We start from the raw sequence: 14,685 nt of genomic DNA, 5'->3' as shown, positions 1-14,685 counted from the left end.
CAGTTGAAACAAATTTAACTTTAGAAGTGATTCCCAATCAGGGGTATGCATACCCCTAGTGGTCCGCGAGGGCATTGCAAGGGGTAAATGAAAATATTTTATTTCCTAGGGAATAAAATATAACCTGGCAGTCGGAACTGGGTTGAGTTCTATGTTATCAATCTGGGATTGCTGCCGTTCAGTTTGTCCGTGAAAAGGAGGGACATTTAGTACAATACTTTGAGGCTGTCGTCATTCCTTCATATCCCGCCCCAGAAAACACTGCTGGCATGTCATTGGTCCCACCCTCAAGAGTCTTTCAAGATGGATTTGTTGTGAGAATGAAAACTCAGATCTAGCGACAATCCAGATTGCAGCACAAGGTTAAATAAAATAGGTCTGAAGTCTGTTTTTCTTTGTGAGGACCCACTTTAAAAATAAAGCAAGCATTTATCAACCAAAAAGTAAGTTCTCCTTAAATGTTTGAGTTCACCTTTAGCCTTGACACACATCCAAACCAACCGTAACACAAACACGATGTAGAGAACAGCCTGGGATCAGCTGTTTTTCTCACTGAGCTATCAGAGCTCATCAAAGCAGCTCAGGTGTCTTTTTGGAAAATAAACTAAAACTAATTAAGTCAGTCTGAATATGATTTTTTGTTCTGTATTGTATTCCAAATTCATCAAATTGAAATGTGATTATAAGGGAGTTACTCGGAGGAGCTCAGGTTTTACAAATACAGGTTTATAATAGGATTTTGTTATGTATTTATTTCAATCCTTATTATCTTTAAAGAAACATTTTTATGTTTTCTTATTTGAGATGGAACGCATAAAATGATACGAATTAAATACTGTACTTAAGCTAAAAGATTAAGTAAATTTGTTTTTACTTTATGATAAGTTATTGTACATTTCACTTTGGGACAGTCAAAAACTATTTGATATAACATAAATATTAATATATCTATCATAAATATTTGTAAAATTCTGTTAAAGGCACCGTAGGAGATCTTTTCTGACACATTTTTTACCATGTGGCTTAAAGATCTCCCCACAGCTGCTTAGCAAGCAGTGAAATAGAAGGTCTTTAAGTGAAACTCAAATAAATGTTCCCCACTGCAGTGAGAAATCAATGAATAACCTAAACCAATCACAAAAGACGGTCCGTTGTACATGACTGGTTCCAACACATGGCGGTGCGCTGTCACTAGGAATCCCATTGAACAGCAGCCTCAGGCCCGGTCGTGTCCACGCGGTTTGCCATGGCGGCAGGAAGGCGTTTTTTATGTACGTAATGCAAACTGCAGGCACCAGGATAATAAAAGTGAACATGTTTTGCTGGCAGATTATGGCATTTTAAGTTAATATAGGCGTTAATAAACTGTTTCAGAGGAGTGATCATACGGGTCTTCATCATCAGTGCTGCCCGTCTCCCTGCCAGCTCCCAGATCAGCGACGCGCTTCTTTAGCTGCTCAGATGGGCTGTTTTGTAGGCATGGTTTTGAGGGGTTCAAAGGGAGAGGCATGGTTGTGTATGTTCAAAAATATAGCTTGCTGGAACCATTTTTCCGAGATCTCCTACTGCACCTTTAAGTAAGTACAGCATAATGAAATACAAGCATGGTTTTGTTTTTTTCTTATTTCTGCCTGGAACTCAATTCTTTTGGAAAAACACCCTTTTATTTGAATTTTCAGTAGTTCATTTATATATATATATATATAAATATATATATATATATATATATATATATATATATATATATATATATATATATATATATATATATATATATATATATATATATATATATATATATATATATATATATATTTTTTTTTTTTTTTTTTTTTTTTTTTAGAATGCCAGGTCTAATTTCCAATGTCAGTGCACTCTGACACTGATTAGCTCTATAGATATGAAGGCTGTTTTGATTCTTTATCATTCAATCAAAAAAAAAGTTGCTTAAATCAAAAAATATATTTTCAATAAAAAAACCTTCATTTCAATGAACAAAAAACTTTTCAATCAAAGAAAAAAGTATTTGAATGCAAAAATATATTTGAGAAAAAATACATTTGAACAAATCTTTTCTTTGATTGAGAAGATTTTTTTTATTGAAAATACATTTTTTTTATTGAAACCACCTTTTTTTTTTGTTTGAATTATAAAGAAACAAATCTACCTTCATATATACACCCCTCCCATGAAAACTGTAGCTCCGTCACTGATTTGTTTTCATTTGACGTAGCTGACCTCTATGGCAGGCCGTTTTGCATTTGAAACATCTAGAATATATTATCCTGTCAAGCTAATAAATGTCAAAACTGCCTGCCATAGCCTCATCTAAGGCAGGAACTTGAGTGTGAACAGGTTTCTTCAGGTTAAAGTCCTCCTGCTGTAGCCGATTCCTGAAAGACCCGCTTTCGGTCACGTCCGAGGAAAACTTGAAGGTATGGTTAGAGAAATAAAATAAAAATTATTTAAAGCGGAAGCTTCCTAATAGCGACGCTGCTCGTTCACGTCACTGTTGACATAAATGTCTTTCTTTCAAAATATGTTCTTGTTTAAAAAAGAAAGTCGAATAATACTAACTTGTCGGTTTGTAGGTTTTTGGTTACCCTCGTTCTTTAATTTTCATCGTAAATAAATAATAAGTCTTACTTTCGTTTTATTCCTGCCGCCGCGCCTTAAGTTTCGTTTGTTCTCTCAGCAGAAGGTTTCATGATGGCCGAAGGAGAGGATTCTGGGTTTTCTCTCATGAGCCTGGAGGATGAGCTGACCTGCAGTATCTGCCTGAGCACCTTTGACTGTCCGGTCACCATACCCTGCGGACACAACTTCTGCCAGGGCTGCCTGCTCGCCACCTGGAGAGACTCGTACAGCTGCCCGCAGTGTCGGACCCTGTTCGCCACCAAGCCGGAGTTGAAGAAGAACACGGTCCTCAGCACCGTGGTGGAGACCTTCAGGGTCAGGGCCGTTAAAGGAGAAGGTGCTGCTGCTGCTGCTGCTGCTAAACCGGAGAAGAAGAAGAATGTAATCCGCTGTGACACCTGCATGGAGGCAGAGGCGGCTCAGACCTGTCTCACCTGCATGGCCTCCTTCTGTGAGGAGCACCTGCGGCCCCACAGAGAAAACCCCATTTTCCGCCTCCACCAGCTGTCTCTCCCTATAGGGGATCTGATGGAGCGAATCTGCTCTGACCACCACAAGCTGATGGAGCTCTTCTGCACCCAACACCAGCGTCCCATCTGCAGCCTGTGCCTGCAGCAGGTCCACAGAGGCTGCCCCTTTACCACTCCAGAGGAGCAAAGGAGCCTGAAAGAGGTTTGCTCATTCTCATCATCAGTGGTGTCAAAGTACATACATCTGTTACTTAAGTAGAAGTATAGATACTGCAGTTTAAAAACACTTTAGTAAAAGTTGTAAGCATCAACTTGACCTTTTTACTCAAGTAAAAGTGAAAAAGTATGTGTCCAAAATCTACTTAAAGTATAAAGTAACCTTTAAAAAAAACTGTCATATGCCACTATATGAATTGAAAGCTCAATTTTACGACTATTTTGAAAACTTCTTTGAGATGGGGCCAAGGATGAGGGAGGTCTTGTTGGTCTCCATCTCCCGATATGCTCTCGCCTGTGTCCGACCTTTCAGCCATTTCAACATCCATCCATTGTCTAACACGCTTATCCCAAGTGGGGTTGCGAGGGGTGCTAGTGCCTATCTCCAGCAGTCATTGGGCGAGAGGCGGGATACACCCTGGATAGGTTGCCAGTCCATCTCAGGGCAACACAGAGACAAACAGGACAAACAACCATTCACACACACATACTCACACCTAAGGGGACTGTAGAGAACCCGACATTTCAACATCTTTTTCTAAATCCTACGTTGTAGCATGGCCTAGACAATTTACGTTTGCAGGAAAACACCTGCTTGCTTCTGATTATTTCCTTTGGCGGCAGCACAAATTTGACGAATAGCTAACCAATGAGTGTTTGCGTTATATGACTCATTAACTACACTAGTTTTCATTGGATGTGGATAACATTGTCACTACCCGATCCGTCCCGGAAGCATGATCTGATTCTGTGCATGCGCGAACAGATATACATCTGGGTGTCCATATATACTGTAATTATGGTACTAAAACCACTTATTCCTATCCTTAATTCACTAAAGAATGTTAATGCAAATCTTTAAAAAAATGTTTTATGACTTTAGTGAGACAATGTTTATGCTTTTTACATTTTCTTCGTTAAACTGCTTCTCTGCAGTCATCATCAGAGATGCTCAGAGCAGTCCGGCAAAATATGATTAAACCATGTTTATCTGCATTTTAGTTGTTTCTTTCTTTAGATTACACACTATATGCCATAATGTTAACATGAGAGGAAAACATAAAACTCAAAAAGACTAGATTTATGTTTAAATCCAAAGTTGAAAAAGTTAGCCACGGGAATTTGCGTATGATCCCATTTCCGGTGCAGGTCGGGCAGAGACGAGTGATAAAGCAGAAAGGTGTTTAAGGCATTTATTTTCTCAGGAAATACATTATTAACCTTTAACACATTATATTTTAGTATGTTTACTATTTTTGGGGAGGGAAAAGGTCATTTAGGTATTTTTAACGAAAGAAAATCGAGGACGAAACGGATGTATATCTGGAGGTGCATGCACAAATGAGCTGAGGGCGCATGCGCAGAACGGATCGTGCTTCCGGGACGGATCGGGTAGAGACAGGCACCAATGATCTGCATTGGATGGCGCACATGACGTGAAATAAATATTTATAAACATTAAACCATAGCCAAGAGTAACGAGTAACGTTTGTTTTAAAAATGTAAGTAATACAAATTACAGATACTTGTGTGAAAATGTAATGGGTAGAAGTCAGAAGTAGGAAGAAACTAAGTAATGGAGTAAAGTATAGATACCTAAAAAGTGTACTTAAGTACAGTAACGAAGTATATGTACGTGATACCTCTGCTCATCATACAGACAAATGGATAAGGGAAATTACAGTTTTTAGGAGAGAAAAGGAGAGACATGCGGGAAAAGACCACAGGCTGGATTCAAACCCTGGTCGCCCAAGTTGAGGACTAAGGCCTCCGTACATTGGTCATGCGCGCTAACCACTGTGCCACCTGCACACCCAAACTGGCTGTAATTTCTAAACTATAACCAACCTAAATTGTAAAGATGAAAAATCTAATTGTTCCAAGGGATGAATCGGTTACAGGCTCTTATTATTATAAGAAATTGAGGAAGTATCACTTTGCAAAAACTATTCCTAATAAGTAACTCGTCTTATTCCATCGGCAATTTGTTTAAATAACCTTCTGAAATCAAGGAGTCAGAGGATGACGAGAGCACATACAGTTATTCATAGTCAGAGAAACAGGACTAAACTGAAAAACAGGCCAAGCTCCAACATCTAAAAAAAAAAAAAAATGGTGTTGATGGCAGCAGCATATTTCTCTCCATGATGGTGTACAGGAACAGGACCAGATGAAACTACCATGGTGAGAAAAAAACAGGAGCATAACATTAGAGATTGAACTAACACATTCTGTAGAATGTCCTATGTCCTATGTCCTCCAGCAGTCTAAGCCTATAGCAGCATAACTATAGAGATAGCTTTGGATAACTTGAGCCACTCTAACTATAAGTTTTATCAAAACGGAAAGTTTTAGACCTACTCTTAAAAGTAGACACAGTGACTGCCTCAGGGACTAAAACTCACAGTTGGTTTCACAGGAGAGGAGCCTGATAAATAGAAGATCTTTCCTACTTCCAATCCAAACTTAAATCCAATCTAAATCAAGTGATTGACTAATCAGCTTCTTTTTTCAGATACTCTGGTTCAAAGACAAAAACTTCTGTTTTGTCAGAAAGTTAAGAGTCATCCAGGTTCTATGTCTTCAGACATGCCTGTAATCTATGTAATGGGTTAGTTTCATCAGGATTTATAGACCGATAGATATCCACAGTTTACCTGCGTCAACACACAATTAAATGAATCAACAGGTGTCAGTGAGTGCATTCCCTTTTAAAGTCAGCCGGTGAGTCACGGGGTTGGAAGTAGCTAAAAAGTTTGGGAGTAGTTCTTGAGAAACGGAGAGTAAAGCAAAATCAAAGATGGCATCAGAGCCATTTGAATTTCTTGCATTAACAATTTACAATGATTATCTGGAGTAACAGATTATGGACAACTGAAGCTCCCCTGATGGTTAATGCCTGGAAATGATCAGATGTTGTTGAGTCACTGACTTTATTGACTCTTAAAGACATTTGATTTTATATTGCAAGCAACTCTGTTAATTGTATTTATTAATAGTCTCAAAGGGCGTCGGCTGTAACACCAGTTTCTAAGCAGGGAATGTGGGATATACCTGTGGCTGACACACAGTTTGAAATTATTTATAGACCATATCATACGGTGGGCGGCCAGCAACCTAAATCTCCTTAGTGGCTAAAAAAATGCCCACATATCATATATGCAGACGTTTTCTGTATAATGTGCATGCTACAGGGTGTAGATGATCAAATTTGGTGTCCTGAGATAGCACCAGAAATGTTAATTCAGCTGCATCACTAAATTCTAGATTATTTCTTTTTTTTAAATCTTAGTGTCCAGAAGATACAATTACAAAGCCCTGTGCAGAGTTTGACTTTCCTCCATAGTTCAAATAATGTGTAGCTGCAATTGGCAACAGAAGGCCTCAGTTCAAACCAGTCTGGGCACTGGGCATGTCCTATTGATTGACCCTTTTCTAAAGCAGACAGGGAGTCTGTGTGTAACCTTAGTTGTTTCTCCAGCATTTGGGAAGTAGTGTGTAATACACATGGTGTCTCAGAGTGCTGGAATCTTTTAGAAATGACTGGACCTTTGTTTTCTTTGCATCTTCATTGTTAAGCTTGTCACTGTTTTGTTACAGATTGGTTGCATCTTGTAGTTTACTCTGTCAGTCTATTATATATAACATGCATTTAAAGTGGCGGTTTCTATTGCAGCATGTTGTCAGCTAGCGTCACAACAACTCTTAGTCCACTATTTTAATGCTTTCAAGTAACAATAACCTGTTCCTTTCTTTCTTCAGTCACGGACACAATAGAGTGTAAAGCTGAAAGCGTTCTTCTTCATATCCACTGTTCATTAAGGCAGCTTAAACTACATTAGCAATATAGTGCTATTTAAGGAAAGGGAGATCTGATTACACCCTAACTACAATGGTACAAAGTACATCTATTCAGTTATACTCCTTACTGAATAGATATAGCCTTTATTTATATTTGATGGAACCAACAATCCAAACCATACCAGTGATAACAATAAACCCTTTGAATTTATCTAACTGCTATAACAATAATAATTGAACTTTATTGATCTCACATTGGAGAAAATTACCTCTGCAATTATCCCATCCCCTTGGGGAGCAGTGGGCTGCCATCGTGCGGCGCCTGTGGAGCAGTCTGGGGTTAAGGGTTTTGCTCAGAGACCCAGAGTTGCAGTCTGTGGGAGTGGGGCTCGAACTCAGAACCTCAGGATTCCAATCTCTATGCCCGAACCACGAGGCCGCCATCCCCCCCATTAATATGATCCCAGAATCCCAAGTGAATGCATCATGTTTTTGTTTTTGTTTCTTTTTACAGTCTGACCTGAGAGAGAAGTTGGGTTTTCTGGATGGAAAGCTTTCAAAGAATGAGACAGTTATTTCTCAAATGAGGGCTATGCAGAACAAGTTAAAGGTTTGTTTCATTTAAATGATTGAAATATTTGAATAAAGGTCTTTAAGCCAGCTGTTTTTATTTGGGTTTTACATGTGCTGATCTCGTCCTCTTTAGGAGTCAGCCGTCCACAGGAAAAGTTCCCTAGCAGCCGGGTATCAGCAGATGCGGGACATGCTGGCCAGAGAGGAGGGTGAAGCCCTGAAGGCGATAGACAAAGAGGTGGAGAGTGGTGAAGTGAAAATCAAAGGCCTTATCACAAAGTTGAGTGATAATGTCAACAACATCAGCAAAGCTAAAGAGGAAATCCACATTCTGCTGGGTCAGTCCCAAACCCTGGCCTTCTTACAGGTGGGATAACGTCTATACATCTTTTAAATTACTATTATGTTACTATGCATTAAACTTCTTTTCACATTTTTGTCAGGCTGTATCCACAAACTTCAATGAATTCAACCAACTCAATACTCCGTTTAGAATATCGGCTTGGTGAATTCAACATTTTTAATTCTACAGTGTCAGATGAGCCTTAGAAAATATATTTGTATTTTATTTTTATAAACACATTTGAATTGGTTTCATTGTCATTACCTGTTCATGCATCTGTGATATCTGGTTATAGTTTATTACTTAAAATAAAAAAAGTCAACTATGTTGTATACAGGCGACTTTTTGAAGTTCTGGAACATTTAGGTCTAGAGCCCAGGTGGGGAAATCTATTGACAAGAAAACTATTAGTGTTGAACTAAACCAATCTGGTCTGGTGAAACAAAAGGTCAACTATGAAAGCACCTTAAACTGATTGAAACATGGCGGTTGCTATGGCATTGTGTTTGTGTATTTATTTAATTCATGATAAAAAGATCTGAAAGGGGAAAATAATTTAGAAAGTATAATAAATATTTTGGAGAGAACAGATTTTAACAATGATAGCAAAACTGATGTTTTTTGAGATGAAATAAAAAGTTTTGAGAAAAAAAATACTTTGTCATACAATAAATAAAACATTATTGAAAATTGGAAAAAGCTCCCCTTAAAAAATATATTTTTGGTCTCAGATACAGTTTTTTTGCAATCAGAGTGAAAACATTTTCTCTCAAATGTAGATTTCTCTCTGACAACCTTTTTTTTCCAGCTCTTAAAAGCTAAGTCTCTGCTGTGTGTGAGTATTGTGTTCCTATTGGCCAGTCTCAACAGAATTCCTATAGCATCAACAATCACTCCCTTAACATAACAGCAAATAGAGATATGAAAAAAATAAAATAAAATCTCACTTTCATATGCTGTCAATTTTAGCACATGGTAACTGAAAACATTACACATTATGCTTTAGTGCACAAAGTGCTTTAATGATGGCTTAAAAAAAGAGCTGGAGCCAAAGGAGTGTGGCCTAAAGTCCAGACCTAAACTCCGCTGAATATCTCTGGCACGACTCGAGTATTGAGCCTTTTAAATCTGACTCAAATGTGCTGTTTGGCAAAGAACAATGGGCGAAAAACTTTTAGTCTTCAACTGTGCAATACTTATTGAAAAACTGGTTCTTACTTTAATAACAACTAAAGTCTTCTTGACTTATATCTTATTACTTTAAGAAGGAATCAACATTATGCTAGTTTAATAAATAAAATGAAAATAAAACACCTTGGTATGTAGTTTTTATGCAAACTTCTGTTTTATACTTAGAATTGAAAAGAAATACACTTAAAATGCAAAATATTTACTGTAAGCATTATCTTGGTTATTAGCATTTTTAAATGCACTAAATGCAAACCTTCAGAAATGGAATATTGATATTGTTTCTGTCCCAACAGAGTTCATTCAACCTTCCCCAAGCTGTAAGCTTTGATCCCTACACCCCTCGAATCACTCTGGACTCCAAGAAGGTCGTACAGTCCGAGGCCTTTGCTATGACACTGAAGAACTATCTGATTGAGCTTTTGAAACACCCTGTGGAGGCCAGAATCCCAAAACTCATAGCAGGTGACCATGCTAACACATTTATACCAGGAGTTTTTTTACCCTGAGCTGATGTTTTATAAAAGTGCAGTGAAGTAAATATACAATCTTATTGCAGACATTAATACTGGCGCATATGCAGTAGGTGAGTGGTTTCATTGGTAGAGTGGGGAAAAACAGGATCCAATCAAAGAAAATACTCTAAGTCATGCAATGATTTATCTGAGGGGTGTCCCATTGGATATTAATTTCATGAATTAGTTAAAAAGATGAATAAATACCCAAACTTATTTTTCAGGTGAAAAAGCAGCTTATGAATCAGGGCTTGGGCCTTCCAGTCCTGGAACTAATGTGGAACCCGGTGTGTCTATCTCTCTGACCCTTGGTTTGATTTATTTTGTATTAAATATCGTACTTTTAGAGTAACATTTCTTAAATTACATTCTTTTTGTTATTTTTGTAGTGCTAAAGTTTCCTCAGTTTAGGCTCCAGGGTCCAGGTCCTCAGGCCAAACCCGCTCAAAAGAAGAAACCTCAAAGTAAGAAATGTTTTTTTTCTCCCATTTATTGAACCCATACATCTAATTAATTGAATCATTTAAGGCAAAAATCTGCAACGTTGTTTTCAAATTTTATTGTCAAGCCAAAACAGGATGTCCTTATGAAGATGTCACTCCCAAGCTGAGAGATAAATGGGTTGCAAAATGACATCAGGCTGCAAATCTCTTTTTGATTTTTGCTGTTGAAACATGTTGTCCAAACATAGCTAGCCTTAAAACTGATATAGATGACTACTTCTCAAACACTACGGAGAGATACATAACGATACTTCATCTCCCGAGGAGCTTTTTGACCACCTCTTGACTTGGACCAGGTTTAGGACCGAATCGAGACTCTGAGTCCCCAGTGTCTGCTTCAACCTGGGAGGGTATGATGAGATCATGCCCTCCATGAGATCCTCAAAGTATTCCCTCCACCATCTCATTTGAGGCCAGCAACACCCACCGTAAACAGTGTTAACGCAGCTATTCTTTCCTCTTTGGAGGCGCTAGATGGTTTTTCCATAGTTGGGAGTTTAATGTGCCTCTTATGATATGGCCTGTTGAGTTTGTTCTATGGAGGACTGGGAGAGTCACTAAAATATCAAATTTAACATTTAGATCCTACAGAAATATTGTTTAAAAAGTATTTTCTAATTGTTAAATTGAAATTATTATACAGGAATTGTAAATTATAGTAATTTATTAATTATATTGTGCCAGTTGCCCCAGTAAATACTTTTATTCTTGAAAATGTTTTTAGTATGAATGATCCATGACTTGCATTGTAGTTAGTTAATGGAAACTCCACTCTGGTTCAGATGCAGGGACCCATTCAATCAGTGCCTCCATATTTGTAGTATTAATTTGATTTTGAGTAATGTTTTCCTAATGTATTGTTATTGTTGGATAAATAAATGTATTCCTCTCTAGAAACCAAAACTGAGAACACTCTAGGAAATAAAAAACTGGGAAAATCTATGGAAAACCTGCTGGAGTTTGGTGTGAAAGAAAACCAGAAGGGCCGTGCTGCTGCTGCTGAAAGCAAAGAAAAAACTGGTAGGTACCAGATTTAAATGAGCATAAAGCTGATTGAGAATTATCAGCAATTTAAAAAAAGAAGTCAGTGTTTCACATTAATGCTTAAAACTTACATATCAACAAATGAAAATATTGTTAAGTTAGAAGTCAAATCACTGATGCAGTTCAAAACAAACAAAATACAAAATAAAAAAACTAAAATATTTCTACCTAGCTCTTGTTACAGAGACTTCAGAAATTCCCACAGAGATAAGTTCTGCTGAAAAAAGAAGTGACCTTCTCAAATGTAAGGAAAACAAATGTTTTTGCCTCCTTTTTTATTAGCAGGTGTTTGTCATTAAAATTGTCTCCTGTTCTGTTTCTACTAGACGGCACTGTGCTCACCTTTGATCCAAGAACAGCCCATAAACGCATCGAACTTAGTGAGAATTTAACCAAAGCCTCAGTGTCTGATGACCACACGAAGTACCCCGACTGCCCCGAGCGCTTTGCCGTCTGCTCCCAGGTCCTCACCTCCAAGGGTTTCTCTGCAGGCCGTCATTACTGGGAGGTGCGGCTTAGCTGCAACAACTTCATCGGCATCGGCCTGGCGTACAGCAGCATCGACCGAAAGGGTCCCACCAGCCGGCTCGGACGCAATGACAAGTCCTGGTGCGTGGAGTGGTTCAACGTGAAGCTGTCTGCCTGGCATAACAGCAGGGAGACTGTGCTGGTCAATCCTAGCCCAAAGCGCATAGGGGTGCTGTTGGATTGTGAGGAGGGAAAGGCTACGTTCTATAATGTAGCAGACAGGGCTTATCCCTTCCACTCCTTTGCTTTTCCGTTCGCTGAGGCCGTCTACCCAGCCTTCTGGATTTTCTCCAGTGGCTCTTACATTACTCTGTGCAAGCTTCAGTAAACTACAGCATACAGTTAAATATGTGAACTGTATGTATTATTGAAGCAGGAGAAAAACGGCAGATTAATTGGTTTCATTTACTACCAGTTAGTGTGAAGTTTTGGAAATGGAAATTAATCTTAAAGGATCATTGCTAATGCTCCTTTCGGCTTTAAAAACCAAATACTATCAGTATATTTGTTGTTAAAGCATACAAAGGTTGCCCCAGCCTTGTTCCTTTTAACATTCTTTTGGTTTAAAGGTATACTATGCAGTCTGAATTTCAAAATTGCATTGTATGGAGGACCAACTCTGCCATATATAAAAATAAAGACAGAAATAAATAAATGCTCAATAAATAAAGAAGCATACAATTAATTGCCACCAAAAATACAATAAACAAATAAATGTAAGTAGAAATTAAATTATACAATGAGACATAAATGTATATAACTTTTAATTAACTTCTTTATTTGCTTTTGTAATATTTACCTTATTTATTTTTTGTCCTTTATAATCTTCAACTTTATTTTTGATTACTTATATTTTTAAGTATTTATTTATGTGCATGTTATGATATTTTTGTCTGTTTTATTCTTCCTTTGTCCTTCCTTTTTTTACCCTAGTTATTTCTTCGCCGCCATTTATGATGCGGTAAAATGCTAACCAACCAATGTGCGGAAGGTGACCCCCTAGGACACACCCCTCCTCATTTGCATAATGAGGCAGAAATGCAGACAGAAATGTAAAAAGGGCAGGCAGAAATAAATAGCGGCGAAGAAATAACTAGGGTAAAAAAATACAAAGGAAGAATAAAACAGACAAAATATTATAACATGCACATAAATAAATACTTAAAAATATAAGTAATTAAAAAATAAAGTTGAAGATTATAAAGGACAAAAAATAAATAAGGTAAATATTACAAAAGCAAATAAATAAAGAAGCTAATTAAAAGAGTTATATACATTTATGTCTCACTGTATAATTTAATTTCTACTTACATTTATTTGTTTATTGTATTTTTGGTGGCAATTAATTGATTGCTTATTTATTTATTGAGCATTTATTTCTGTATTTATTTTTATATATGGCAGAGTCAGTCCTCCATAGAATTGGTGATGGGTTGGTTTTAAAGGCTGCAACATGAAACAAGAAGTAATACTTCATCACACCATGTGGTTATGTCTTACTGTGCTCTGCTTGGTATACCTTTAAATACTTCTTTCTTCAATGTTTGTATGTCAGTCATGGTGTTCTCCTCCATATGTTGGTATTTCTGGGGTTCTGGTTTGACCGTTCATAAGGTGGTCTTAATGGCAGGAGAAAGAAATTAATGATTCTGTCCAGTCAGATTCTGGGCAGACAGATGAAAGCTTTACTACACAAGATGGTGGTAAGAGCTGATGGCAGATCATGACAAAAGAAATAACTCTTGCACGATTTTGCAGGAGCTTATTTTGTGGTCATATGACGACAAAATAAACTGCTGCTGGTTTTGGGTAAATACTGACTAAGCATTTACCTTGAGTTATACTCGGTGATCGGGAATCACTTGCTTGGCTTATTCCAGTTATGGGATGTATTTAATGATAACATTTGTTAAAACATCCAATGTAATCTAGGAATAAGACTGGGATTATCTTCCAATCAGTGGGGATTGGAGATTGTCACAGATTTGCTTTGTTTTCTTTTCTTATACTATTCCTACACAGAGGGATGCAGTAGAGAGTTGCATCGGTGGAACTACTAGATCAGATTATTGTTGAGATATCAAAATTATAATCTGTTCAGTTTTGGATTTTCAGATCTGTCAAACCGTTGCACAATATCAGGGGATGGTTTATTGTAATGTTATTAATTATTGCAATGACTATCAGTTCTGATAAATCCACAGTGATGTTGATCACAATTCAGGGAACCTCAATTAAGGGGTCTACTGGTGGGTTTAGAAACTGTCCGACTCTTTAGCTGGTGTTGCTCTGTCCTACCAAGGAGCAACCTTTTTTTGGACAAACACCTGTAAGGTCTTTACTTTGACGGCTGGGTGTTTGTTCCACACAGAAGTATCAGGTACTTTCAGCCTCCACATCGTGCTGCGAGAAGCTTAATATTTCTGCTCGAGTCAGACTAAGGCTTTGGTTCTTGCAAAATGGAGGCTGGTTTCTAGAAGGGCATCAAAAATATTAGTGAATAATAGCTTTGATTGGATTTAACCCCCATCTTATCCCAAAAAAAAAAGAAAAACATACTTCACGTATTGTCAACAATCATTATTATGTTAAAGAGGGACTAATTTAGTATAAAACTGGATAGACTCTTTAGTCACAGTAAAAAAAATGTCAAAGCCTATTTCTGATAAGATGAAAATACCAGACTGGCCCTTTAAAAATGTCCTTTTCATAACCAGAGTTATGAGAGGGAGTGAGTATATTGAATTTGTTGGGAATGCAAAGCCTTAAGAGTCGACTTTCTCATTTCTTTGACTGACTAAAACAGACATCATAGAGTCTGTTTTAGTAAAGAAATGAAACAACAGTCTCCCTGATCACCTGGTAGG

At 37.5% G+C, this 14,685-nt stretch overlaps 1 protein-coding gene across 3 annotated transcripts; it reads left to right on the top strand.

Moving 5' to 3' along the window:
- Positions 1–2,302: 2,302 nt before the first annotated feature.
- Positions 2,303–12,409, top strand: LOC119790210 (E3 ubiquitin/ISG15 ligase TRIM25-like). Of its 3 annotated transcripts, none has more exons than XM_038295652.1 (11): positions 2,303–2,435; positions 2,696–3,309; positions 7,639–7,734; positions 7,831–8,064; positions 9,525–9,693; positions 9,788–9,814; positions 9,968–10,030; positions 10,133–10,207; positions 11,141–11,266; positions 11,463–11,534; positions 11,617–12,409. In XM_038295652.1, the coding sequence occupies exons 2-11, from the start codon at positions 2,707–2,709 to the stop codon at positions 12,144–12,146; spliced, it is 1,995 nt and encodes a 664-aa protein (XP_038151580.1). In that variant the 5' UTR covers positions 2,303–2,435; positions 2,696–2,706; the 3' UTR covers positions 12,147–12,409. The 3 variants fall into 3 exon arrangements, with proteins under 3 accessions (XP_038151580.1, XP_038151582.1, XP_038151581.1); XM_038295653.1 differs by having other exon boundaries at positions 2,316–2,435; positions 2,699–3,309; XM_038295654.1 differs by lacking the exon at positions 9,788–9,814.
- The last annotated feature ends 2,276 nt before the right edge of the window (positions 12,410–14,685 follow it).

The sequence above is a fragment of the Cyprinodon tularosa genome, unplaced genomic scaffold, assembly GCF_016077235.1.
Source record: "Cyprinodon tularosa strain WSP-4 unplaced genomic scaffold, ASM1607723v1 ctg358, whole genome shotgun sequence".
NCBI lineage: Eukaryota > Metazoa > Chordata > Actinopteri > Cyprinodontiformes > Cyprinodontidae > Cyprinodon > Cyprinodon tularosa.
The sequence above is the reverse complement of the archived record's forward strand: the minus strand, read 5'-3'. Positions and strand labels throughout refer to the sequence as shown.

What these genes read in the sequence shown, in the direction of transcription:
- LOC119790210 (XM_038295652.1), top strand. Translation starts at nt 2,707, where the DNA reads ATGATGGCCGAAGGAGAGGATTCTGGGTTTTCTCTCATGAGCCTGGAG. An exon ending in AAACCCTGGCCTTCTTACAG is followed by an intron (nt 8,065 to 9,524) that starts GTGGGATAACGT and finishes CTGTCCCAACAG; the next exon opens with AGTTCATTCAACCTTCCCCA. An exon ending in TCAAAAGAAGAAACCTCAAA is followed by an intron (nt 10,208 to 11,140) that starts GTAAGAAATGTT and finishes ATTCCTCTCTAG; the next exon opens with AAACCAAAACTGAGAACACT.